The sequence below is a fragment of the Aegilops tauschii genome, chromosome 3 (genome assembly GCF_002575655.3).
Source record: "Aegilops tauschii subsp. strangulata cultivar AL8/78 chromosome 3, Aet v6.0, whole genome shotgun sequence".
NCBI lineage: Eukaryota > Viridiplantae > Streptophyta > Magnoliopsida > Poales > Poaceae > Aegilops > Aegilops tauschii.
The window spans coordinates 496318656-496345745 of NC_053037.3; the positions used below are offsets into that span (position 1 = coordinate 496318656).

Below are 27090 nucleotides of genomic sequence, written 5' to 3' on the forward strand. Positions count from 1 at the left end.
TGAGAGACCTTTTACGGTGCATCAAATATATTTGGACCGTTCATTTTATGTGATTGGAGGGTCCAGATGAGGCAATACTACGGTAGATTTCTGGTAGTATATTGAGTAGTTAAGGGCATTTTAGGTAGTTAACTTTTTATCAATCAATCAGGCAGGTTCACACAAGCAGGTCTCCTAGTGGTACGAACTGAACGTCGGCGCTGGCACCGCTGCTTCCCGCGTTCTCGTCCGTTGTCATCTAAGGTGAGCCGCAGTCGAAGTCAATGTCAATCATATCGCCGGACACCTCGGGCACCGGCTAGAGGCCGCACGCTTGCCCGCCTTCTACGTCCATCCTCTCGATAAGGCACAATGCTTCCATGCAAAACTGTTCCCGCTCGTTGCCGTTGCCAATGTCTAGCCGGCCAAGAAGGGCCTCCATCTCGCCGGCAAACTCCATGAGCTCGGTCGTCAGGCAGAAGCCGACGAGGCTGAACCGCTGAACGGGTGCCTGGAGACGCCGTCGTAGCAGGTTTCATCGGATTCATCATGGCACGACACGACGGCCTTCGTCAGTTCCTCGAGAGGCGGTGACGGGCAGAGCTCCGCACGGGTGGGATCGAAGATGGGATGGGAACGCGGGTACAGCAGGTTCTCCTCCAACGCCGATCTCCTCGTCTCACTTCTGCTACTCCGACGAGTTCCTGCCGGACGGCTCGGGACAACGAGCCACCTTGACGGGAGCTGACCTATGCCCTTGCCTGCGAGCGCCTCCGGGACGACCAGCCGCCTCGACGGGAGGTGCCCGATGCTCCTGACCTACGAGCACGGGGGGGCAGCGTGTTGTGTTTCAACCACGCCGGCAAGACCTCGTCGCCGCGGTGGCTCTCCCGTAGAGCCACTTCGGTAGCCCAAGGGAGCAGCGACGATGTGGGCGGCAGACTCACCCGCTAATGGCTCCACCCAAGGGGGTTCACGGAGTGCACCGAGGCGTCGCTCCCCTAGCACACGAACACGTAGTCCGCCTGGCACGCACGCGCCGCCTTGCTCGCCATCATACTGTCCGCCGCCTTCCCAAAGCTACTGATCAACTGAAAATCAAAGTGGCAAGCCGCACCACGCATCATAGGAAACTAGATTCTATTTCGTGTCGCTTTATTATGCAAGCACTTGGCTGCAGTGGCTCCGGTCGGAGGTCCGCCGCCGGCATGAAGATTTTGCGGCGGCATGGTGTCGGGAGTAGCGGAAGAATGGGTCGGCGTGGATGGGATGAGAATAACTAATTAGTTAGATCAATTAGGATTTATTAAATAGAAAAAGACAAATCTATCTTTATGTAGAATTACCAATATATCCTAGAGTTTAAATTTTACCGATCCATATTAACCGTTAGATCAACTAAATACTATAAAAACTCTCTTGATTTGATGCTCGCGTTGGTTCTTCCCTTTCTAGTGGCGTTCGAAGATACTCTCAAATCTTTGTCGGAATAACCATGAGGCAAATACGTTATCATTTTGATATGTGGAGTATTGTGATTTGTGTTCACTTCTCATAGATATCCCGATTTAGCACAGTACGATGTTCTATAGGACGGTTACTCTGTTCCCTGCCCATCATTGAGATAACCATGGGGCAAATCATCAAACCCCTAGTAAAGTGCGGAGAATAATCTATACCCCCCTCGAACAGTATATAGAAGAAATTTTCATGCAACCTTGCCGCTAGCTGAAATTTCATGTAACAATAGTCCTAATTTTTATTGTTGTGACCCACCTTTGTTTTACAGAACAGGAAATCCAAAAACTATTTAGACAAAACCCTACATGGTACTCACCAGAGCTGCCTTCTCTTATGTTTCCTCATGTTCTATTGTACGAACTCCTAGCCCCTCGAGGAAATATGAAATCCTTATCCCAGCCATCTTCTAGCAAGCCCAAACCAAGAGATGATATTACAAGAGCACAAAATAAATCCATGCATTCGGTGTGAGCTATATACCTAATTGGACATCCCAACTGTTATGTACATTCTACAACTGTACATTACAACACAACTCCCCACACTTACAAGTATCATGAAGGGCGGATTCCATTCACATAGATGTCACTCCGTTGGTCTTGCACGTCTTTCGATTCAGTCTGCCTGGAAGCTTTTGCAGGGAGCGTCTTGTTGCTGTTATCGTCGCCCTCGTATGGCAGCACGATCACAGGGGCAGCGTGTATTGACTCCCACCGTTCCTTCACAAAGCTTATGAACGCCGCCACCATTTCTCTCCGGAACTCTAGCTCCCTTGTGAAGAGATCAAGGGTAGAGACGGCAAGAATGTATCTGAAAGGAACCACGAGAAGAACAGCAGAGGATGCTAGAAGAATGAGAGCAACCTGAGTTGTAACCTGTCAAACAGATCAAGGACACTTATATCAACATACCTATGAGCTGGTTTTTACTTGCCTTTTGGTCAATATTACTTGAGCACTAATAAAACTTATTCGAGCGTACCTCAGGTTGGCCTGCTAAAAAGATTGTGCGCATCTTCAGAAGAGAGACATTGAGGTGCTGCAGAGAATTTTCGACCGAGGCCATTGCCTCTTTGAGAGCTACGATCTTCTGGATTGTGTTGGAAGGTGGTTGATCCCTTATTGTCACTTTGCCAAAAGATCTACCCAGCCGGCCTTGTTCTCTCAGCCCTTTCAGGGCAAGCATGGAAAGGGCCATCGCCATCAAGGTAAACGGAAATATATAAAAGAGCATGTTCCTACAAATCATAATAAAAGCCTCGGATGTTACAACAATGCCTATGTGCCTAGTTATATAATATTGGATGTCAACGATCCATATAGTTGGAAAAATAAATAACAAACAGGCAAAGGAACCAGAAAATGGTACGGCATGACTCGTGAGCATGCCATGCTAATTCTTTGGACTAGATTTTGAACCATATAAATCTAAATATCCAATTGCCTGAAATCTAGTTCCACCTGCAGTGGTGTACTTCGAAAATTGTCTATAGGACAATGTGCCAACTAGCACAAAATTCTTTAAAGATATTGAAATGAAAGGACCATCTATTACCTTCTACTCCCTCCGTTCCTAAGTATATGACCTTTTGATAGTTATTTAGGAACGGAGGGAGTAGAACCCCATAATCGAACAATTATGCAAAGATGATATGCAACTTTGTCACGGTATCATCCTATAGTATGCCAATACGGTAAACTGGTAAAATATTTTGCAATTCGCCTTACTGTATAAAAGTGCTTTGTTGTGCATTCTTTTGCATCCCTATCTCCTAGGACTACAATTTAAACCAGCTCTGACAACAAAATGTAAAATGTGATCACTGCTTGACCAGGAAAATCATCTCCTACCACAGACCTCTCCTGACCTCTTCCAAAGGCACACACAAAATCCTCAGTAACTCAAAATTCAACTCATTAGAGCAAACTGGCTTACCTGAAAATAACGGTATAAACTAACAGTAGAAAACAAATGGTTGAACGGGGATTCTCCCAGCGTTGAAGTTTCTTGAATTTTTGAGCCATTATTGCGAAGGGAAGTACAAGTTCCTGACCCAGAAAATAAGAGGTGTTACAATGATTTACCATGATAAACATATACTGAGACATGGATTTGCTGGCCAGGATGCAGAGCTTGCTTTCTCAATGAAAATTAACACGCTATTTGTCCACTATATTTGAGGAAAGAAGGAATCCGATTTTGAAAATAAGCATAGAATTGGACCTACGTACTAGGCAACCACATATAACATATCTACTAGATATATCATAGTAAGTAGCTTGACTGGAGAAACCATTTTACCTTGAAGAGGTCAATATTGCTTGGAATACCTTCAACCGTAGCAGCAACAATCGTAGCATGTGTCTTGTCAACTACTTTGCTCTTTTCTTTACAGATAACCATCGCCTTCTCTACAAGATTTTTATCAGCTACAACTAAGGATTTACTTAATATTACACCATGCTTGACTGAAGAGCCTCTCCAAAAACTGACTGAATGGCTTGATGCCCAGCTTGGAGACGTCATCCACTTGCCTAAGTACACACTACCGTCTATGTCGAAAACCTGTGAGCGACCACTAGATGAGCCTTCTGAATGTTTATGCCTTTGAAGTGATCTTTCATTTGCCACTTTCGAGTTTGTAATCAGTGACCCACCCCAGAACCTCACTGCTAGGGTCTGAAGAACAACATCACCAAAAGGTGCACCTGATAGGTAGGAGAACTGTACTAACTTAGCTGGGTCCTCGTGTAATCTACGTATGAATTGCAGAGACTGAAGCCTTGCAATACTGTTTGTTGCACTACTAACAGCTCTTTTCTTGCCTCTGCGGGCACCATATACATGATGAATGGTTGGATCATCATCGCTTGGTCCATATTCACGAATGAACTTATAAACAGAAATAATTTCATTGATGAACGCAAGCCATACATCTCGTCTCATCTCTCCACCAAAATCAACAAACTCTAATGTCCACTCATTTGACCTGTAAACAATTAATGAGTTAGCATGAGATCACTGTAGCTGTGTTTTATGACTAAGATCAAATAGCACGGACGATATGCTTCTATGTCTACAGTACAAGTGTGCAGCCATAAAGCCATATATGATATTCCCTCCGTTCCAAAATAGATGACTCAACTTTATACTAACTTTAATACAAAGTTAGTACAAAATTGGGTCATCTATTTTGGAACGGAGGGAGTAGATGCAAGTGAAGTGCTTAAGATGATTGCTCTCCTAGGGAAATGCTAACAAATAATGCATTGAGTCATGGAAACTAGTAATAGGACCTCCCGAGTAATGTGGTGCTTCTCACTGGATTAACGAATTACATGTAACATGTTTGCCATACATACACATTTTACAACTTATGAACACTAGGAATGGTCAGGCAGGTTAAATAGCTAATATTATGTACTGTTATGCTTGCACCCAAACAACCTGGCAGTAATCAACGACCTGGGTGTTCTCCTATCAAATTGCAGATAGCAGTGAAAAAACATGTGCACACAGGAAATGGACATCCTAGGGAGTTATCGGTCATACTTACACTGAACCAGATGAAACAGATACAGCAGAGTCAAATAACCTGGACCCAAATGGTCCAACCTTTGCTTTTTCAATCTTTGAATTATGATCTGTAAGGTCAAGCCTCAATGGTTTCTTCATACCTGCCAGTCCAATGGCCTGCCAATATCAATGCAAAAGTGAAGTCGTCAGGCCAAAGGTCAATCATAGTTTGTGAAGTTTCAAAATGGCATTCAGCAGATTTGTTACGCAGGACAAAGAAACATGAATGCCATGACTGAAAAAACTTTGCCTTTCTTCTTCTTCTTCTTCTTCTTCTTCTTCTTCTTCTTCTTCTTCTTCTTCTTCTTCTTCTTCTTATATATGAACTATATATATAGCCGATCCCAACATAGGGGGGGGGGGGGGGGGGGGGGGGGACTCCGCCTATGTCGTCTCAACATAGCCGGTCCCAAGCCCGGGTAAAGGAGAGTTGTGATAGGCTTGGCGAGCCAACGTAAAAACTCAGCCACTCTTATGGAGATGAAACCCAAAAGATTTTCGTTGGGGCATAACCCTCTCAACGACGCGCCACATCGGAACCCGGGTGTGGTGTCAAATGGGCAAGGGTCGGGCCGTCACCCCCCTGGTGGCGCGCCGTATCTTGATCTGGATACGGTGGCAAGTGAGCGAGGATCGGGTCGTCACATCCTTAGTGGCGCGCTACATCGGCGCCCGGATGTAGTGGAAAATGAGCAAGGGTCTTCGCATTTGACTTGGCGAGTGTAAAGGGTAAGGAAGCTAGCCGAGCCTAGGAGAATTCGCTTAGGTAGCTGGAACGTAGGATCTCTGACAGGGAAGCTTCGGGAGCTAGTTGATGCAGTGGTGAGGTGAGGTGTTGATAGCTAGAACGAAGTGGTGGAAGCTCAAGGGGGAGGTAGCTCAGGCGTTCAAGGAGAGGGTCATTAAGGAGGGCCCTTGGGAGGAAGGAGGGGATGCAGACAATGTGTGGATGAAGATGACGACTTGCATTCGTAAGGTGGCCTCGGAGGAGTTTGGAGTGTCCAGGGGAGAGAGAAGCGAGGATAAGGATATCTGGTGGTGGAATGATGATGTCCAGAAGGCGATTAAAGAGAAGAAAGATTGTTTCAGACGCCTACACCTAGATAGGAATGCAGACAACATAGAGAAGTACAAGATGGCGAAGAAGGCCGCAAAGCGAGCTGTCAGTGAAGCAAGGGGCTGGGCGTATGAGGACCTCTACCAACGGTTAGGCACGAAAAGGCGAAAGGGACATCTATAAGATGGCCAAGATCCAAGAGAGGAAGACGAGGGGTATTGGCCAGTCAAATGCATCAAGGACGGAGCAGACCAACTCCTGGTGAAGGACAAGGAGATTAAGCATAGATGGCGGGAGTACTTTGACAAGCTGTTCAATGGGGAGAATGAGAGTTCTACCATTGAATTGGACGACTCCTTTGATGAGACCAGCACACATTTTGTGCGGCGAATCCAGGAGTCTGAGGTCAAGGAGGCTTTAAAAAGGATGAAAGGAGGCAAGGCGATGGGCCCTGATTGTATCCCCATTGGGGTGTGGAAAGGCCTCAGGGACATAGCGATAGTATGGCTAACCAAGCTTTTCAACCTCATTTTTCGGGCAAACAAGATACCAGAACAATGGAGATGGAGTATATTAGTACCAATCTTCAAGAACAAGGGGGATGTTCAGAGTTGTACTAATTACCGTGGAATTAAGCTAACGAGCCATACAATGAAGCTATGGGAGAGTCATTGAGCACCGCTTAAGAATGACAAGCGTGTCCAAAATCAGTTTGGTTTCATGCCTGGGAGGTCGACCATGGAAGCCATCTTCTTGGTACGACAACTTATGGAGAGATACAAGGAGCAAAAGAAGGACTTGCATAGTGTTCATTGACCTGGAGAAGGCCTATGATAAGATACCGCGGAATGTTATGTGGTGGGCCTTGTAGAAACACAAAGTCCCAGCAAAGTACATTTACCCTCATCAAGGACATGTAAGGTAATGTTGTGACAAGTGTTCGAACAAGTGATGTCGACACTGATGACTTTCCGATTAAGATAGGATTGCATCAGGGGTCAGCTTTGAGCCCTTACTTTTTGCCTTGGTGATGGATGAGGTCACAAGGGATATACAAGGAGATATCCCATGGTGTATGCTCTTTGCGGATGATGTGGTGCTAGTTGACATAGTCGGACGAGGGTAAATAGAAAGTTAAGAGTTATGGAGACAAACCATGGAATCGAAAGGGTTTAGGCTTAGTAGAACTAAAACCGAGTATATGATGTGCGGTTTTAGTACTACTAGGTGTGAGGAGGAGGTTAGCCTTGATGGGCAGGTGGTGCCTCAGAAGGACACCTTTCAGTATTTGGGGTCAATGCTGCAGGAGGATGGGTGTCGTGGAATTGTCACGGCAGATGTCCTCGAGCTAGGACTTAGTCGTGGAGCCATCGCAGTTAGGAAGCTTGAAAGGGTTAATGCGGGACAAGGAACACGAGGGTTTATACTGGTTCGGCCCCTTACGGTGAAGGTAAAAGCCTACGTCCAGTCAAGGTGGTATTGATTAGGGTTACGATCACCAGGGAGCTAAAACTGCTATGCCCGGCTCTCGATGAGATTGTTCTTGTCCCTAAACCGCTGCCGGGTCGTCCCTTTATATAGGGAGGCTGACGCCCAGCAGCTCTCAGAGTCCCGGCCGGCTCATAAGAGTGTCCGGCTCAGACTCTCAACTATGCTTGCCTTACACTACAAGTTCTACCATAATAATGATTGCAACTACGAGCCTTAAGCCATATCCGGGTCTTAAGCCCATCTCTGGCCCATCGTCTTCAAGCTTGGCGCCGGGCTTCTGGTAATGACCATTAGAGTAACCCGGCCCCTCCTGGCGGGTGACTCTTAAGGTCTATATCCACAACATTAGGCCCCAGATTGATTTGAGCCGGCTCATGTCAATCTTCAATTCTTTCGACAGAAAAAATCTCCGGCTTACCATTTGTGTGAAGGCCATAACCCAGCGTGACGTCATCCTCTGGACTCCGGATAATCCACCGTGACGTCATCTTCCATTAAGCCCGTTTTTTACTCCACCAGATCCGCAACGGATCTTTGCTTTTACTGTCATCCCGAAAATCGAGGCGTTTCGTGAGGAGATAACCACGCCGTGGACTCCTTGATCCTCCCGCCCACTCATGAGCCCGCCCTTATAAATAGGCCGGCCCGACGGGCTTCTCTGCCACCCTTCTTCCTCCTCGCGCCACTGCCTCTCTACCTGAGCTCGCACTCTGCCGCCGTCGCCTCGCCTCCGGTCTTCGTCAACCTTGGCCGCTGCATCACCCTGACTCGGACCAGACAAACGGCGGCGACCCCCGCACCCTTTCAGCACCGGTAAGTCCTCACTACCCCGTAGAACAGATCTGCAGTAGGGTTCATCCGTGTTCGTCCGTGTTCGTCGCCATTGCCACAAACTCCGGTAGTTTTCTTTCTTACTGCTCCTTTTGATCTTAAATCTGCATAGAACTAGTGCGGCGGTTGTTTGGTACCCATTTTACACGCAAGCAGCTCTCTTTTTACTGCATAGGAACTTTGTTCGAGCCCAAGAACTCCCTCACTTCTGTTTCTAGGTCTAGAAATTGTTTTCTTTTACCCGACCATTTTGATCCAAAAAAGTTACTGCAATATGTGAAACCTGTTTTACCACACTTAGTAAAAAACTGCAATCATTGAATCTTGGCGGTTTATAATTCCGGTTTAAAAAAACCGCGCGCCGTAGAACCTTCCGGCTTAAAGAAAACCATGCTTCGTAGAATCCTCCGGCTTAGCTGTGATAAAGCCGTAGATAATTAATTTATTCTGAATGCCCCTGCGGCTTAAATAACCCGCTGTACTTAGGTATATACCATTAGTCCCCTTCATAAGCCGCCACCTTAGATTTTAACTGTAGATCTCCTCCGGCTTATAATTAACCCGGACGTTTTTCCTTTTTGTCATAGACTGCCGACTTTCACCATGCCTCCCAAAGCTCCCATTACTTGCAACTGGATGAGGTCCAATGTCACCAATGAGACCCTAGCAGATTTTGTCAAGTCCGGATATCTGCCCAAGAAAGACATCATGTCCTACCGTGCCCCTGACCCGTCAGAAGAGAGACCACAGCCAAAGGACGGGGAGGTAGTGATTTTTGCGGATCATATGAGCCGGGGCTTCGCACCGCCCGGCTCAAAGTTTTTTAGGGACGTGCTAAACTTCTTCGACTTGCGACCTCAAGACATTGGACCCAACTCAGTGTCCAACATCTGCAACTTCCAAGTCTTCTGCGAGGTTTACCTTGGAGAAGAACCTAGTCTGCTGCTCTTCAGAGAGCTTTTTTACTTAAACCGCCAGAATGAGTGCGCCAATGGGCCAAGTCTGGAGTTAGGTGGTATCTCCATCCAGCGGCGTAGGGACTGCCTTTTCCCTTACGCAGAGCCGCCGAGCCACCCAAAGGACTGGAACATGACTTGGTTCTACTGCCAAGATACGTCCCCGGCTGATGAAAGTCCGCTGCCCGGCTTTCGCCCAACACGTCTGGAGCCGACTCACCCACTGTCAGACAAGCTGACTCAAGCAGAGCGCCAGCCCCTGCTCCCTACTATCAACAAGATCAAAGCTCTCCTGGGCAATGGTCTGAACGGAATCGACCTGGTCCGGGTCTGGATCTCATGGTGGGTGATCCCATTGAGCCGCCGCCCCGGCTTAATGTGTGAGTACACAGGACGAAAGGATGACCCTCAGAGACACAGCCGCAATGATCTTCCTGAAGACGTTGCAGAGGAGATGACCAAGGCTCTTTTAAACGAGAGCCTGGCAGACTGCGGAAGGACCGGGTTAGCCCCCTTCTGCAAGACCAACCCAGCCCCAGCGGTAAGCCGCCAATCTGAACATCCTATCTTCTATTGTATATAACTTTCATCTGAATCGTTTGAAGAAATCATCATTGTATTTTTCAGGTTGACGACAAATTCTGGCGGGTCAAGTATGACCATGAGGCGGCCAAGAAGGCCAGAAAGCCGCCCCTCGCAGGAAAGGAAGCAGGCCTACCGCCTCCGAGCTGATGCAATTAAGCAACAGCTCCAAGTCAGAGGTAACCCCTGAGCCTTTAAGCCCTTGCGATATTCACTGTTTGTTGCTGTCCGCCTTATTAATACTTGCTCATTGACAGGATGACACCGGCGCAAGTAACCCGGTGGTTGAAGAGGTAATGTCACTTTCCTCCGACTCGGAGCCCTTGCCACAGCTGAAAGTCCAAAGGGTAACCCGGAAAGTAAGCTTTTCACATCCTTTAGCTTATCAAGACCCTCAATTTATTTTGAAGCGACAGGTTCATGAAAGCCGGCGTCACACCCGGACCGACAAGGACACCGACCTCTCCGCCGGGTTACCCGACGCAACAAGGAAGCGCCGAACTGAGGTTATTTCCCACTTGTACCCTTTTCATCCGTTGGCGGGTGTTATCCGTCAGCCACTCAATTCTTCTGACTCCAATTATCAGGAGACCTCCCCCTCTTCGGGCGACTCTATGCAGTCGAGTCTTCCGACTTTCAAGACCGCGCCCGGGTAATGACAACCATCTCAAATTATACTTGTCTGTACTTACTCTCTTTATGCTTAACGTTTCTGTCCTTTCAGCGCCCAGGCAAAGCTCACCAAGAGAGCGAAGAAGACCAAGTCAGCCGGAGTGCCGGGTTTACCTGAACCGGAAGTGACGGCTCAAGAACCGCCAGCTGCCTCCGCCCCCGAAGCCACCATTCCAACCAACAAGGCACCTGAGGCCGCTGCCCCAACTACCAAAGCAACTACAGAAGCTTCTGTTAACCCGGAGGCCTCCAGCTCGGCTCCACCAGCAGACGACCCGGACGTGGTAATCACCCGGACGGAGTTCGTTGAGCCGAGGAGACCTACCGTGCTGGCCAAGTGCTCCGCTAAGGGGGAGTTGCTGCAGCCCCACCGGGTGAACCTGGACCTCTCCGACTACACCAACCTGAGCGTTGGAGAGCTCGTCTCTGGCTACATCAGCCAAGTGCACAAGAGCCGGGACACAGAGGTTGCCATGGTGAACCAGATTCAACAGAAATCTGAGGTATCATTCTGCTGTCCTCTTACTTACTGCATAGTTACCTTTACCATGCCAGCCCCCAAGTCGACGACTTATGATTGAATATGTTGTAGACTTAGGTTCCGGCTTACTCAATTGAGCCGGCAGTTTGTAGATAGACACGTTCAATATGCATTAGCCCCCAAGTGCCAAATGTCTTTGCTTGGAAAACGCTTGGGACTTATATAGTAACTGTTAATAACCCGGAAATGTACGCAGGCTGTTAGCAAGAAGCTAGAGGCGGACCTTGCGGATCTCAAGAACCGGCTAAAGACGCAAGAGATGGAGACCCAGAAGGCAAACGCCAAGTTTGTATCCAGCATCGCCGCTCAAGAGAAGCTGAAGACAGAATTTGATGCTGAGCGGAAAGCCTGGGCCGAAGAGAAGGTCGCACTGGTGACCCGGACTGAACAGGCGGAGAAGGCTCTCTCCGAGAAGACCGCCGAGCTCTCCGGCCTAAAGCGCCAGGTTTCCCAGATGGTGGCCGCCATCTTTGGTAAGTCGCCTCACCGGCTTTCATCAAGTTTAGAATGTTTATATCTCATGATTCATCCTTGTCGCCGGCTTATCTGATTCTGTTAAACAGGTCCCAGAAGTGCCAACCTCAACCAGAGCGTGGTCACCAAGCTAAAGGCCGTGTATACCCTGGTGGAGCAGCTCTACACCGGGTCACAGCGTGCCTTAGCTGTGGTGGCCCTATCCAACGAGGTGCCGACTCACCTGGCAGAAGTCCTGCGCCGGCTCGCCGTTCTGCCTCAGCGGATCCAAGAGCTGCGACGGGCCTCTGCGAGAGCCGGAGCGATCGCCGCGCTGAGCCGGGCCAAGGCATTCCTGCCGGAGTTAGACCCGGCGGACATCGCCCTTGGCTATCCAAGCCTGAAGGAAGACGGCTCAGCTTTCGATCAGAAGGACTTCGCAGCTTGCGTGAAGGCCGTACGCCCAGTGGCCACCCTTATCGGGAACGACACAGATCTGACCAAGTACCAGCCGGGCTACGATGCGGAGAATCAGAGGATTCCAACCCCTCGCTATGAAGCCCTCAACTTGATCCCTCCGGCTCGTCGGCACACTTTCGCCCCGGAGATTGACCCGGCCGGGTTAATTGACGAGGAAGCCCAATTCGAAGCTCTCCGCGGCATCGACTGGAAGTCATCAACTTTCCAGGTCTTGGGATCAGCCGGAGGAGAAGATAGGAACGTAATAGAGTAGGTGCAACAGTTCATCTCTGTCGTGCCATCGTGCACGTATTGAATGCTAAAGTCTTTTGAAGTTCTCTCTTTGATATTTCTCCGGGTCATAATCAATCCTTTGTTTTTCTTAACCTCAAAAGAGGTGCCTTTAATTATCCTGCATAAAAGGGCAAATCACAAAACTCGAGGCGTCTTACCGTCCTGAGAATCATAAATTTTAGATAACCCGGAATATGAATCGAAAAGGACTTGTCTTCAATAATATCCTGAATACAGCCGTAAGAACACGCTGAACGGCCTGCAAGCATACTTCCGGTTTAGATAATCCGGATGAGAAAGTTGGTACCGCCACTCCGGTTTACCTGCCTTATAACACCCATTGCGTTCAGCAATACTGTAAACCAAGGTTAAGCCGGCAAAGTGAGACCCGGCTGTACACACCTTGACATAATCAAAGAAAACTTGTGATAAAGCAGAAGAACTTAGGGGCTTCCGGTTCGAATATGACCAGAGACCCGGCCAAAGGGGTTAAGCTAAGATTCGGATACGATCATATAGCCCCCAGTGGGTGTGGCGATGCCAATCAAGAGGGTACCGCCAGCTATGTTCTCTTTGGTTCGAATACGACCCATGTTTGAATAGGAAGCCCCCAAGTGATTTTAAGAATTGTTTAACGACGCTGATTCGAATACGATCCACGTCGATTCTCAGAGGGGTTAAACTATGATTCAAATATGACCAAAGGTAACCTCCCAATGAGCTCGGCACTTTGCCAATCAAATGGGTATCGACAGCTATGTTCTCTTTTGTTCGAGTACGACCCATGTTTAAACAGGAAGCCCCCAAGTGACTTTACTGCTTACGGCTAGATTCGAATACGATCATAAGCCGGATCCTCTTTTAAGTCATCATGTAATCTTGCAATAAAAATAACACGTGCATATTTGGAGGAGAAAAAAGGACAGAGGTCCTGCTTTATTGCTTATCATAATATATACATGGCTGAGAGAAATATGTACACCACGAGAGCCAGTGGCTCAAGTGTAGTAAGGCCGAAGCTGAGCTATATTCCACGGCCGACGGGTCTCTTCCTCCGACTTACGTGAATCTTTGTGCTCCCGAATGTCAATGAGGTAATATGACCCGTTGTGCAAGTTCTTGCTGACCACAAAGGGCCCTTCCCAAGGCGGGGATAACTTGTGTGCATCTGTTTGATCCTGGATGAGCCGGAGCACGAGATCGCCTTCCTGGAAGACCCGGGATTTAACCCGGCGGCTATGATAACGGCGCAGGTCTTGCTGGTAAATCGCTGAACGAGCTGCTGCCACATCACGCTGTTCGTCCAACAAGTCAAGAGCATCTTGGCGCGCCTGTTCATTATCCGCCTCAACGTAAGCCGCCACTCGAGGTGAGTCATGACGGATGTCACTGGAGAGGACTGCTTCTGCTCCATAAACCATGAAGAAAGGCGTGAAGCCTGTAGACCTGTTAGGAGTAGTGTTGATGCTCCATAACACGGAGGGCAACTCCTCCACCCAACAACCCGGTGTCCGTTGCAAAGGGACCAAAAGCCGGGGCTTGATACCTTTCAGAATCTCCTGATTAGCTCTCTCAGCTTGACCGTTGGATTGAGGATGAGCCACTGAGGAAACATCAAGTCGGATATGCTCGCGTAGACAAAACTCTTCCATGGCGCCTTTGGAGAGATTGGTGCCATTGTCAGTTATAATGCTGTGCGGAAAGCCAAAGCGGAAAATCACCTTTTTCATAAACTGAACCGCCGTGACTGCATCGCACTTGCTAACTGGCTCAGCTTCCACCCACTTTGTGAATTTGTCAACTGCCACCAAGAGGTGGGTCTTCTTATCCTTGGACCTTTTAAAAGGCCAACCATATCAAGCCCCCAGACCGCAAAGGGCCAAGTGATTGGGATCATCCTCAGCTCCTGAGCCGGCACATGAGCCTGTCGTGAGAATCTTTGGCAACCATCACATTTACTGACCAAGTCCTCTGCATCAGCATGAGCCGTCAACCAATAAAAACCATGACGAAAAGCCTTGGCCACAAGGGACTTTGAGCCGGCGTGATAGCCACAATCCCCTTCATGGATCTCACGCAAGATCTCTTGACCTTCCTCAGGGGAGACACAACGCTGAAATGCTCCTGTAACACTGCGATGATGCAACTCGCCATCGATAACGATCATTGACTTAGCCCGCCGGGTTATTTGCCTGGCCAAAGTTTCATCCTCAGGCAACTCGCCCCGGGTCATATAAGCCAGATATGGCATTGTCCAGTCTGGTATGATATGAAGAGCCGCCACCAGTCGTGCCTCCGGGTCAGGGATAGCCAAGTCTTCCTCCGTAGGCAACTTAACCGAAGGGCTATACAGGACGTCCAGGAAAGTGTTAGGCGGTACCGGCTTTCGCTGAGAGCCTAGCCGGCTTAGAGCATCAGCCGCCTCGTTCTTCCTGCGATCAATGTGCTCTACTTGGTAGCCCTGAAAGTGCCCAGCAATGGCATCAACTTCGCGGCGATAAGCCGCCATGAGAGGGTCCTTAGAGTCCCACTTGCCTGATACTTGTTGAGCCACCAAGTCTGAGTCACCGAAGCACCTTACCCGGCTCAAGCTCATCTCCTTAGCCATCCGAAGACCGTGGAGCAAGGCCTCGTACTCAGCCGCATTGTTAGTGCAAGAAAACATCAACTGTAGCACATAATGGAACTTGTCACCTTTAGGGGAAGCCAATACAACGCCAGCCCCGAGCCCTCCAACTGCCTGGACCCATCGAAGTGAATAGTCCAATACGTGTTATCCGGCTTTTGCTCGGGCACTTGTGACTCTGTCCAATCATTGATGAAATCCACCAAGGCCTGAGATTTAACAGCAGTGCGTGGCACATATTACCATGAGGTCCAAGTTCTATAGCCCACTTAGCAATTCTCCCTGTGGCCTCTCTGTTTTGAATGATATCACCAAGAGGGGCAGAACTGACCACAGTGATGGGATGACCCTGAAAATAATGCTTAAGTTTCCGGCTCGCCATGAACACACCATACACAAGCTTCTGCCAATGCGGGTACCGCTGCTTGGACTCAATGAGCACTTCGCTGACATAATAAACCGGCCACTGAACCGGATGCTCCTTACCCTCCTCCTTGCGCTCCACCACAATAGCCACACTGACGGCTCGTGCGTTTGCCGCCACATACAGTAATAAGGGCTCCTTATCAACCGGAGCAGCAAGGACTGGGGGCTTTGCCAGCTGCTTCTTCAAATCCTCAAAAGCGGTATTAGCTGCATTCCAGACAAAGTTATCAGTTTTCTTCATCAACTGATACAATGGCATGGCCTTCTCACCCAAACGGCTTATAAACCGGCTTAAAGCAGCGATGCGACCCGCCAAACGCTGAACGTCATTTATACACGCCGGCTTAGCCAGGGAGGTGATGGCCTTGATCTTCTCCGGGTTAGCCTCAATGCCTCTATCAGAAACCAAAAACCCTAAGAGCTTGCCTGCAGGGACACCAAATACACACTTGGCCGGGTTAAGCATCATCTTATAGACCCGGAGGTTATCAAAAGTTTCCCTTAAATTATCTATCAGGGTTTCCTCTTTTATGGATTTAACCACAATATCGTCCACATAAGCGTAAACATTGCGCCCAATCTGTTTATGAAGACAGTTCTGTACACAACGCTGCTAAGTCGCCTGTGCACACTTGAGTCCAAAGGGCATAGACACATAGCAGAAGGCTCCAAAAGGAGTGATGAACGCCGTCTTCTCCTGATCCTTAACTGCCATCTTAATCTGATGATAACCGGAATAAGCATCCAAGAAACTTAAGCGTGCACAACCTGCCGTAGCATCAATGATTTGATCAATACGGGGGAGGGCAAAAGGATCAGCCGGACACGCCTTGTTTAAGTCCGTGTAGTCCACACACATCCGCCAAGTGCCGTTCTTCTTGAGTACGAGCACCGGGTTAGCTAACCACTCTGGATGAAAGACTTCAACGATAAACCCGGCCGCCAAGAGCCGGGCCACCTCTTCACCAATAGCTTTCCGCCTCTCTTCATTAAACCGCCGAAGGAACTGCCTGACCGGCTTAAATTTCGGATCAACATTGAGAGTATGCTCAGCGAGTTCTCTAGGTACACCTGGCATGTCAGAAGGTTTCCATGCGAAGATGTCCCTATTCTCACGGATGAACTCGATGAGCGCGCTTTCCTATTTTGGATCCAGATTTGCACTGATGCTAAACTGCTGAGATGAGTCACCTGGAACAAAATCAACAAGTTTAGTTTCATCAGCCGATTTAAATTTCATTGCCAGCTCTTGTTCTGTAGTTGGCTTTTTCAGAGAGGTCATATCTGTTGGGTCAACATTGTCTTTGTAAAACTTCAACTCCTCTGTAGCACAAACAGATTCTGCATAAGCCGCATCGCCTTCCTCACACTCCAGAGCCACTTTCCGGCTGCCGTGAACCGTAATGGTCCCATTATGACCCGGCATCTTGAGATGTAAGTACACATAACACGGCCGTGCCATGAACTTGGCGTAAGCCGGCCGTCCAAATATAGCATGGTATGGACTTCTTATCTTGACCACCTCAAAGGTCAATTTCTCCATCCTGTAGTTGTACTCATCACCAAAGGCCACTTCCAATTCGATCTTGCTGACTGGATAAGCCGACTTACCAGGTACCACACCATGGAAGATAGTGTTTGACTGGCTGAGGTTCTTATCAACCAACCCCATACGGCGAAAAGTCTCATAATAGAGGATGTTGATGCTGCTGCCTCCATCCATGAGCACCTTCGTGAACTTATATCCTCCCACTTGAGGAGCCACTACTAAGGCCAAGTGGCCCGGGTTATCCACCCGGGGAGGGTGATCCTCCCTACTCCACACTATAGGCTGCTCAGACCACCGCAAGTATCATGGGACCGCCGGCTCAACAGCATCCACTGCCCTCTTATGAAGCTTCTGATCTCACTTACACAGACTGGTGGTAAACACATGATACTGTCCACCGCTAAGCTGCTTTGGATTGGTCTGATAACCCCCTGCTGCTGTTGATGACCCTGGCCAGACTGCTGATTAAAGCCCCCTTGACCGTTCTGAGGACCGGAATTGGAGCCGCCGCCTGGGCCATGAAAGCCGCCGCCGCCTGAGCCGCCGCCCGGGCCATTGTAATTCTTAAAGGCCTTCATGATCGCACAATCCTTCCACAGATGAGTCGCTGGCTTCTCTCTAGAGCCATGCCTTGGACAAGGTTCATTCAACAGCTGCTCCAGCGTCGGACCTGACCCGCCGCCTCGGAAGGGGGCCTCCCCTTGCGTCGCTGGTTATTACCTTGTGAGCTGGCGTTGGCTACAACTCTAGGCTGCCATCGGCCTTGCGCTTGCCTCCTCCTTGGTTCCCCGGGTTAAACTGAGGACCCTTGCCATTGCCGTTCTTCTTTCCCTTCCCTGTCCTTTCATCATCTAAAGGGGGATCCTTGGTACCATCAGAATCGGCGTACTTGACAAGAGCTGCCATTAGTGTACCCATATCACTGCAGTCGCGCTTAAGCCGCCCGAGTTTCATCTTCAGGGGCACAAAACGACAATTCTGCTCCAGCATTAAAACCGCTGAGCCGGCATCCATCTTGTCTGACGAGTGTATGATCTCCTTAACCCGGCGAACCCAATATGTCGTAGACTCACCCTCCTGCTGCTTACAGTTAGTCAAATCCACAATTGACATAGACTGTCTACAGGTATCTTTGAAGTTTTGGATGAACCGGGCTTTCAGCTCAGCCCAAGACCCAATGGAATTCGGTGGTAGCCCTTTCAACCAAGTGCGGGCAGTCCCATCTAACATCATGATGAAATACTTAGCCATGGCCGCCTCACTGACCTCCAGCAGCTCCATAGCCATCTCATAACTCTCGATCCAGGCTGCGGGTTATAAGTCAGCTGTGTAATTAGGCACCTTCCTAGGGCCCTTGAAGTCCTTAGGCAGACGTTCATTACGGATAGCTGGCACTAAACAAGGGACAACCCCGGTCCTGGTAGGGATACCCACGTCGACGGAAGTCGTCGGATAAGCCGGAGGGGTCTGATAAGCCGTCAATTGAGGCACTTGCTCCGCCTCTTGCCGCGCTCTGTCCTGGTCTGCTGCGTGAAAGGCTCCATTGTGAGCCAGGCCGTGGCCAGGGGACGGGTCATGGCGTCGGACGTTACTTGAGCCGGTTGTTGAGACCATGTGCCGGCTGTAACTTGGGCTCTGGCCTGGACGAGGGGTCGAGTGGATTCTGTCCCGGCTGTAGGAGTACGCCTCTTGCTGCGCCAGTGCTGTCTGAAGGAGTTCCCTGACCCGGCGGGTTTCAATAGCCGTCGGAGAGTCGCCGTCAACTGGGAGAGCCGCCAGTCGTGCTGCCGCAGCGACCATGTTCTCCAGCGGGTTATTATAATGACCCGGGGGTATTGGCACATACTGAGGCGGGGCAGGGGGCACCTGAGGAGGCCCCATCACTCGTGGCTGAATAAGGGGTCCAGACCCGGGCGCTATGACCCCTGGCGGGTTACTAGACCCTGCACCTGGCGTGTTGAAGAGGTTGCGTGGATCGTAAACCGGAGGGAGTCGAGATTGGGTCTTTTGATGCCTCCTTCTCATGACCTCATTGGCCGCGTTCTGATCCATCGTGAGTTGGAAGGGCTGCGCCTGGATCAGCTGAGTTTGGGCATCGAGAGTCGCCCTCTCCGCAGCCAGCCTGATCCCTTCCGCTGCAAGATCCTATTTAGCTTTCACTAGATCCAATCTTAACTGTGCCACCTCCGCATCGTGCTGAGCTTGATCTGCCGGGTCAACCGTGGCGGTTAACAGGGCCGTCATCTTGTCCGTGAGATCCATCAGCACCTGAGCCGGAGAAGGCACCGGGTTTCCCGCTCCAGCAGCGGGGTTCTGAATAGGCTGCGCACCGGTCATAAAGACCCCAACCTGACTTGGCGGCTCAAACGGGTCCGGAATACTGTCACCATCGGAATAACCCATGAGCCTGCCATCTTGAAGTTGATACAACGAGTTTGACTCATCGGTGGCCGACTCGCCGTCAGAGCCGGCGGCCGTCTCATCACCAGATCCAGATCGATCAGAGAATCCTCCGTGGATACACCCCACAAAAGCATGCCTTAAGGCAGGCCGGGCCCGGGCGGGTCGCGCACGCTGGGCCGTCTCGATGAGATCGGCGCAGTGATCCGGCTCAGGGCCCGGCTCACCAATCTTGCCGATGAAAACATGAATTCCGCCGAAGGGGACCCGGTACCCGTACTCAATTGAGCCGGCGTCGGGGCCCCAGTTTGCATCGTCGATGTAGAGCTTGCCGCGACGACTCTTGGTCATCCGGCCCACAGCGTATCTCTTGAGCCCTTCGAAGCTGCCCTTCAAGAACTCAAATCCACCGTGCGCTGGCCCCACGGTGGGCGCCAACTGTCGTGGAATTGTCACGGCAGATGTCCTCGAGCTAGGACTTAGTCGTGGAGCCATCGCAGCTAGGAAGCTTGAAGGGGTTAATGCGGGACAAGGAACACGAGGGTTTATACTGGTTCGGCCCCTTACGGTGAAGGTAAAAGCCTACGTCCAGTCAAGGTGGTATTGATTAGGGTTACGATCACCAGGGAGCTAAAACTGCTATGCCCGGCTCTCGATGAGATTGTTCTTGTCCCTAAACCGCTGCCGGGTCGTCCCTTTATATAGGGAGGCTGACGCCCAGCAGCTCTCAGAGTCCCGGCCGGCTCATAAGAGTGTCCGGCTCGGACTCTCAACTATGCTTGCCTTACACTACAAGTTCTACCATAATAATGATTGCAACTACGAGCCTTAAGCCATATCCGGGTCTTAAGCCCATCTCTGGCCCATCGTCTTCAAGCTTGGCGCCGGGCTTCTGGTAATGACCATTAGAGTAACCCGGCCCCTCCTGGCGGGTGACTCTAAGGTCTATATCCTCAACAATGGGGGTATTGATAAAGATGTGAACCATCGAATCAAAGCCGGATGGATGAAGTGGCGCCAAGCTTCTGGTATTCTCTGTGACAAGAGAGTGCCACAAAAGCTTAAAGGCAAGTTCTACAGGACGGCGGTTCGACCTGCAATGTTGTATGGCACTGAGTGTTGGCCGACTAAAAGGCGACATGTTCAACAGTTAGGTGTGGCTGAGATGCGTATGTTGAGATGGATGTGTGGCCACACGAGGAAGGATTGAGTCCGGAATGATGATATACGAGATAGAGTTGGGGTAGCACCAACTGAAGAGAAGCTTGTCCAACATCGTCTAAGATGGTTTGTGCATATTTAGCGCAGGCCTCCAGGAGCTCCAGTGCATAGCGGACGGCTAAAGCGTGCGGACAATGTCAAGAGAGGTCGGGGTAGACCGAATTTGACATGGGAGGAGTCCGTTAAGAGAGACCTAAAGGATTGGAGTATCACCAAAGAACTAGCTATGGACAGGGGTGCGTGGAAGCTTGCTATCCATGTGCCAGAGCCATGAGTTGGTCGCGAGATCTTATGGGTTTCACCTCTAGCCTACCCCAACTTGTTTGGGACTAAAGGCTTTGTTGTGGTTGTGTGTGTGGGGGGGGGGGGGGGGGTTGAAATTGTACTTATGAACAATTTATCCATGTTCATGGATATGAACATTGCAGGGGCCTTTCAGCAGGTGAGATCATTTTGTTTATGATCGCTTGGTCTGTCATACTGCTGTCTAAAACTTCTCTAATATATATAATGCAGCTATCCTGCATGGTTTCGCTTTAGAAAAAAGCTCGAAGTTCAAACATTACTGCAGAAATACTAACAAATAGCATGCCCTACTATTTTTTATAATATAACCTTTAAATCATGAAAATGCTTGCCATGTATTAGGATAGCAACAATAAATATGTATGTCTTCAAATATAGTTTTCTTTCTCCAAACAAGTACCGGACGTTTTGAGTAGGAATCCATACCTCAAAATAGAGTGCCTTGTTGGTCAAGGTTAAGTGTCCGGGCCATGCAGTATTCTGCTCCCATTTTAGAACAGGCCTCTTTCTACTAGAGCCTATGCACAGAACTTGCTCATCAGACAGAAAATTATCTCCAATCTTATGTGTTTGCCTCCCATGATGAACCCTTGTACAATGCACATTGTAACACATTAATTAATACAGAACATCCAAATATTTAATGCATACTCAGCATGACCATATGACAGAGATATGAAATAGTGAACTATATTAGCGGTTCAAATTGGCGAACAAAAGCTCACGATATGGGCCCATGTCTTACAAAATTTAAGCAAGACTGATATTTCTAGAATACTAGTCATCAACGCCTACCAATCATGTGGTTGAACAAATATCTGTAGTATAGATCAAATGAAAGAGGTATAGCACACTAGAAGCCTAAAGTAAAGTTAAAAATACACTTCCTGCAACTTGAGACTTAAGCAGAGATATATACTCAGTTGAAATCTGCTACATGTTTGTTGTCCACAGAGGCAGTCTTACTTCAAAAGTTCACCAAGGTATGTTGTCCAAAGATCCAATGACAGTCCCTTTTCAGCGCCAACAAGGGCCCTAAAGAGATGATGAGCTGTTGAAGCATCAGCAACACCTGCCACAGCAGGAGCAATTCGGACAAAGGCATCTTCTTCAACAAGTCTTCCCTACCATATAAAAAATATCAAACTCAGAAAACTTGCCATGGTGGTGCATGAAATAAAATCGTATCCGGATAAAAAATTGGGGTCCCGTTCACAACGAAACAATTTTGAGAATACAGTAGAATCAAAACTACCAGTATAGAGTAGTTATCTAGTGAAGAGTGTGGATCATTGTCTTCATCATATGGATCATTCCATGCAAGCATAGTCACAAAGATAAGCCTTTGAAATGCAAGCTCCTGCAGACATTTAAAGTAGAAGTATTAGCCAAAGTAGAACTGGCTAAACAAAACAAATGCAGCAAGCCTGCAGTAATGTTTTGTGCTCCTGCCAAACAATTGGAGCATTATTTTACACTTCAATACACATTGATGCTGAATTAGCAACTAATTTACCCTCAGACTTGGATGAAAATCGGAGTTATCTCTTGACAAGTACCGGAAGCAGCAATATTCAACTAGACTTCGAGCATCATTGTGGACATGTTCATGAGCAAGCGCTTTGAAGATCCTCTGCACCTGCCTCCCAGTCAACCCATTCAACCTAACAAAAAGCCTCATGAGAAGCGTGAATGTAAACTGAGATAGCAAATTACCAGGAACTCCTGTAAACAACTCACTTTTGTCGTACACTATTTAAAATGGCTCAACTGAACTTTCAAACTATTTATGTCCATTTCTCATTAGCTAATCAGTATCCTACATGAAACACGAGACCACTATCCAGAAACAACACCTGAACCCAAGTTTTATCTGTACATTGCATCTCTACGATGGAAGTTGCGCTAGCATAAAAGCCAAGGAGAAGATAATCCATGCTCCCAGTACAGGTTCAATAAGAAAATATTGCAGGTGTCTATCGCAATCTACCAACTGATTCTAGTCCAGCATAACACTAGACAGTACCTACCGAGTTAGACCACACCGATTTCAAGGGATCCAGTAACTTTCAAACTGCTAGAAACTTTTAAGGATACTACAGACCTAACAGGCATAGCCCACCTGTCCAGGTATAACGATGAATGTCCCGGACTCCCTGTTATGAAGTTGCACTGGTCCCTGTTCACAGTTGTGTGGCTGCCATGTGGGCTATGCTTGTCAGTTCAGTTGTGTGACACTAGAATATTGCTTCGAAGCTACACCAAGCGAACAGCCCCACATGTTGGTTAGGCGGATAGGTCCCCTTCCATGTTTCAGGATCCTAGCGTTCACAGAAACACTCCATGCAGGCGAACGCAAAATAGCATTTTACATCTGTAAGGAAGTAGGAGTCTAGTTGGCAAATAATTAGCACAGCATGAATTAGCATGTCAACACAGGAAACATTGTAAAGTATTACCAAAAGGTAAATAAAAAAACTCATAGCCAGAGATACGCGTGCATGCGGCCATCAGAATTTGGTAATCATTTGCCCCCCACTCCCCCAAAAAAACGAACACAATGAGGACAAAACGGTCTCATTGACTTCATTGCTACTCTCTCCGGATTCCAGCTCTAGCGTTTACACCCATACATTCTCTTCTTTGTCACGTTTTCTCATCCGAAACAAGAAGGAAAGTGCAACACCTAGAACCAATTAACTTTTCACACCAATGTTTTACTTCTTTTTTATGCTCTAGCGACTTGGTGAGCTCACACCCACCTTCTCCACTAGTAAATGAAATATAAGACAACACCTTTCTCATCCATACAAAACATTCCTCCTCCTCCCTCTCCAAGCACGTTTACGATGCCCAAGCGCGGAAAGAGATACGGTACAGGCGATGAACCCATGGTAGATGATGGAGGTGGTGGTGACTGCAATGACACGAACAAGAAGGGGTCCATCGCCAACAAACTAACGCTGCAATCCATGATCTATATCTCATGAATGGTGACGAGGATGAGGCTGAGTCTCAACTAACTCAAGTGGATGGGAGCAGGACTAGTGGGTCGTCCAAGCAGACTGTCCGCCAGTGTACTGGAGCTGGGGGCATTGACATCTCACCTCATCAACAACAGAAGCTGTGGCCAAAGGACCGGTCGGGCATGTGGTGGAAGCAGTGCAGCAGCCCTGGCTACCCAGAGGCCAAATTCTGCAGCCATTTCCGGATGGGTTGGGACACTTTTGACATGATATGTGATGCACTGGGCTCCGCCATCGCCAAGGAGGATACCTCGCTCCGCCCCTCCATCCCTGTGCGCCAACGTGTTGCCGTCGGAATCTGGCGCCTCGCCACCGGTGAGCCCCTCTGCATCATCTCTGGCCGCTTTGGTATTGGCCTTTCTACATGCCACAAGATCGTCCTTGAGGTCTGCACCGCCATCCGCCAAAGGCTCATGCCCCGCTTTCTTCGGCGGCCTGACCAGGCCGCCATCTTCAAGGGCAGCTTTAAGGCCATCTCCAGCATGCCAGACGTCGTTTGTGTCATCTATACAACCCACATCCCAATCATCGAACCGCAAATGTGGGCCAGCAAGTACTACAACCCTAGTCACGCAAAGCGCAACAAGAAGCCCTCCTACTCCACCACCCTCCAGGGGGTCGTCGACCATAATGGCATTTTCAGTGATGTATGCATCGGTTGGCCTGGAAGCATGAATGATGATGAGGTCCTCAGCAATTCACTTCTGCAGCAGCATGGCTGCAATGGCATGATGATTGGCTCATGGGTGGTCGGCGGCTCTAGCTACCCACTGATGGACTGGATTCTCGTCCCATACACACACCAAAACCTGACAAGGGAACAACAAGCGTTCAACAAGAAGGTCGCGAAGCTACGGCACGTGTCCATGGATGCCTTTGCATGACTGAAGGAACGATGGACGTGCCTGCAAAAGCACGCACATATGAAGATCTCGGATCTCCCTACCATGATCGGCGCATGTTGTGTGCTGCACAATATATGTCAGGTGAAAGGGGAAGAGATGGGCCCAGAGCTACAGTGTGACATCATTGACGACGAGACAGTGCCAAAGAACCTTGTGCATTCTGAGAGCGCCAGCAAGGCGAGAGACAAGATCACTCACAACCTCTTCCATAGTGGGCTGGGCGACACCAAGTTTTGATCCACATTCTCAATTTGTCATCATAGTCATCACTGACCATTAGTTTGATCAATTTACCGATCCTTCCTTTCTTATTTAATTTGGTTGATTTGCATTGGAATCAATCCATTAAGGATCCCCAATTTATTGTTACTTGCTCACAGACCTGGGAGAGGAATTTGATGGGGTAGCTGAGATTCCCAAGACATCATATGCAAAATTAAACAAGGGAAGCAAACGTCTTCCAGTTATTCTTTCTACTGGTTTGGTTAGTTACTTAGTTTGCATCGATTTGGTCAGAGAAATTTCTGCTTCCTATGCTATGCGTGTTTCATCCCATTGTACTCCAGAAAATTCTCGTTCCTTATTTGCCGCAGCAATGCAAGACCAAACTTGGTTAAAGGGTTTCTATTTTGTAGTATTGAATTTATCCACTGAAAGCCTCCTTGGAACACCGCAACTTCACAGGAATTAGAAGGAAAAAATCCCCAAGTCCCAGAGAAGACTTAATATTCTTGCAACATCTACACTACAATTCCAGATGATTCTAACCACTACCTAAGATGATCCTATCTATTACAGCACATGGTTCAGAGTAGGCCTAATATGATATCACCAACAAGCGTCCTGTCAATTGAGTCCAAGAGAAACGCAGTTTGTGGCTTTATTAATCGTTTAACATTATGATAGTTAGGAAACGAACTGGTAGTCACTTTATTAACAGAATGAATCTGGCCATTTATTATTCTACATCTACGACAGATTAACCCGAAGGGCAGAGCAAGTGCAAGGTCGCTTGACACACCTAGCAAACTGCTCGATGGCGACAATGGCGTCCACGGAGAGCCAGCCGCGGCCGACCCGCCGCTCCAGGGTGATCTCCGGCACCGCGACGAGCGGCTCCTCCTCCACCTCCTCCTTCCGCTGCTTCTTCCTCCCATCGGCCTCCTCCTTGCGCTTCCCCCGCTCCCGCGCCGCCTGCGTGACGTCCACCACCGCGCCCCGCGCCCGGGAGAACCACGAACGCACCCGCTCCTGCACCGCATCTGCGAAACAGCAAGCCCGCAGCGATCAGAGAGAGCACGGGGCACGACCTATCGGGGGCTTCAGGGAGGGCGCCCACCGGTGTCGACATCGGGGAGCTTCCACTGGGAGCGGACGGCGAGGACGGGCGCGGTCGCGCGGCGGCGGCGGCGGCCGGGGAGGCGGGAGCGAGGGAGCGGCAGGAAGCGAGGGGGCTGGAGCTGGAGCTGGAGCATGGCGGCGGTGGTGGTGGGGTCAGTGGGCTAGTGGGCGGGAGCGGGGCGTCGTGGACCCTCAGTGGATTCCATTGGAGAGGGCCGTGTCTGGGTTGTTTACGTTTTCTCTTCGATGCAGGCGGCAGCAGTTTGGGGGGAGTAGTGGAGCGGAGCGGAGCGCGACGAAGACGACGCTTCTAGCAGGAGAGAGACCGGGAAGAGATGGCCGGCCGTGTGGTGCGTGGACCCCACCCAGGAGGTGGGAACTGGGCAGACGGCCCGGCCGCCTGCCGGGTGAGGTTTGGTTCTGGCGAGAATGGGTTATCCGCAGTGCTGACTCCGATGCTGTGGCGTGCCGCTCCACCCGCTCGCAACTCCAAAGCTTGACCCATTTCTTCCGGTTTGGACGCGTCGACATAAAAAAAAACGATTTCAGTATTGCTGTTTGCTTGACCCATTTCAGCCCAAATTTAGACTGGATTTGTGTCCTCGCGGACACACAGTGGACACCCGTGGCATCCTCTCCTGGCCCGCCTATCGGTGGCACACGGGCCATTTTCCCCCGCACGTCACAATCACCCCGGCCTCTTTGCTCTCATCGTCGCTGCCCAGCTTTTGACATCTTCGCCACCGCCGCACCCACCGACTGCATCGCCGCCACCACAGCCACAGGCGTCCACTCTGTCAGCGTTGTGGCCGCTTCTTGCCTCCAACGGAGCAGTACAAGGGCCGCCTACCCAGGGTTGCCAGCAGCCCTAGGCATAC

At 49.4% G+C, this 27090-nt stretch overlaps 1 protein-coding gene across 1 annotated transcript; it reads right to left on the reverse strand.

Moving 5' to 3' along the window:
* Positions 1-1713: 1713 nt before the first annotated feature.
* LOC109741187 (uncharacterized) lies at positions 1714-26691 on the reverse strand. Its single transcript, XM_020300256.4, has 11 exons — positions 26211-26691; positions 25893-26133; positions 22457-22604; positions 22196-22300; positions 21907-22064; positions 21367-21529; positions 5057-5193; positions 3802-4489; positions 3436-3548; positions 2482-2737; positions 1714-2375 (listed from the first exon to the last, which is right to left on the reverse strand). The coding sequence occupies exons 1-11, from the start codon at positions 26344-26346 to the stop codon at positions 2055-2057; spliced, it is 2466 nt and encodes an 821-aa protein (XP_020155845.1). The 5' UTR covers positions 26347-26691; the 3' UTR covers positions 1714-2054.
* Between the last annotated feature and the right edge of the window lie 399 nt (positions 26692-27090).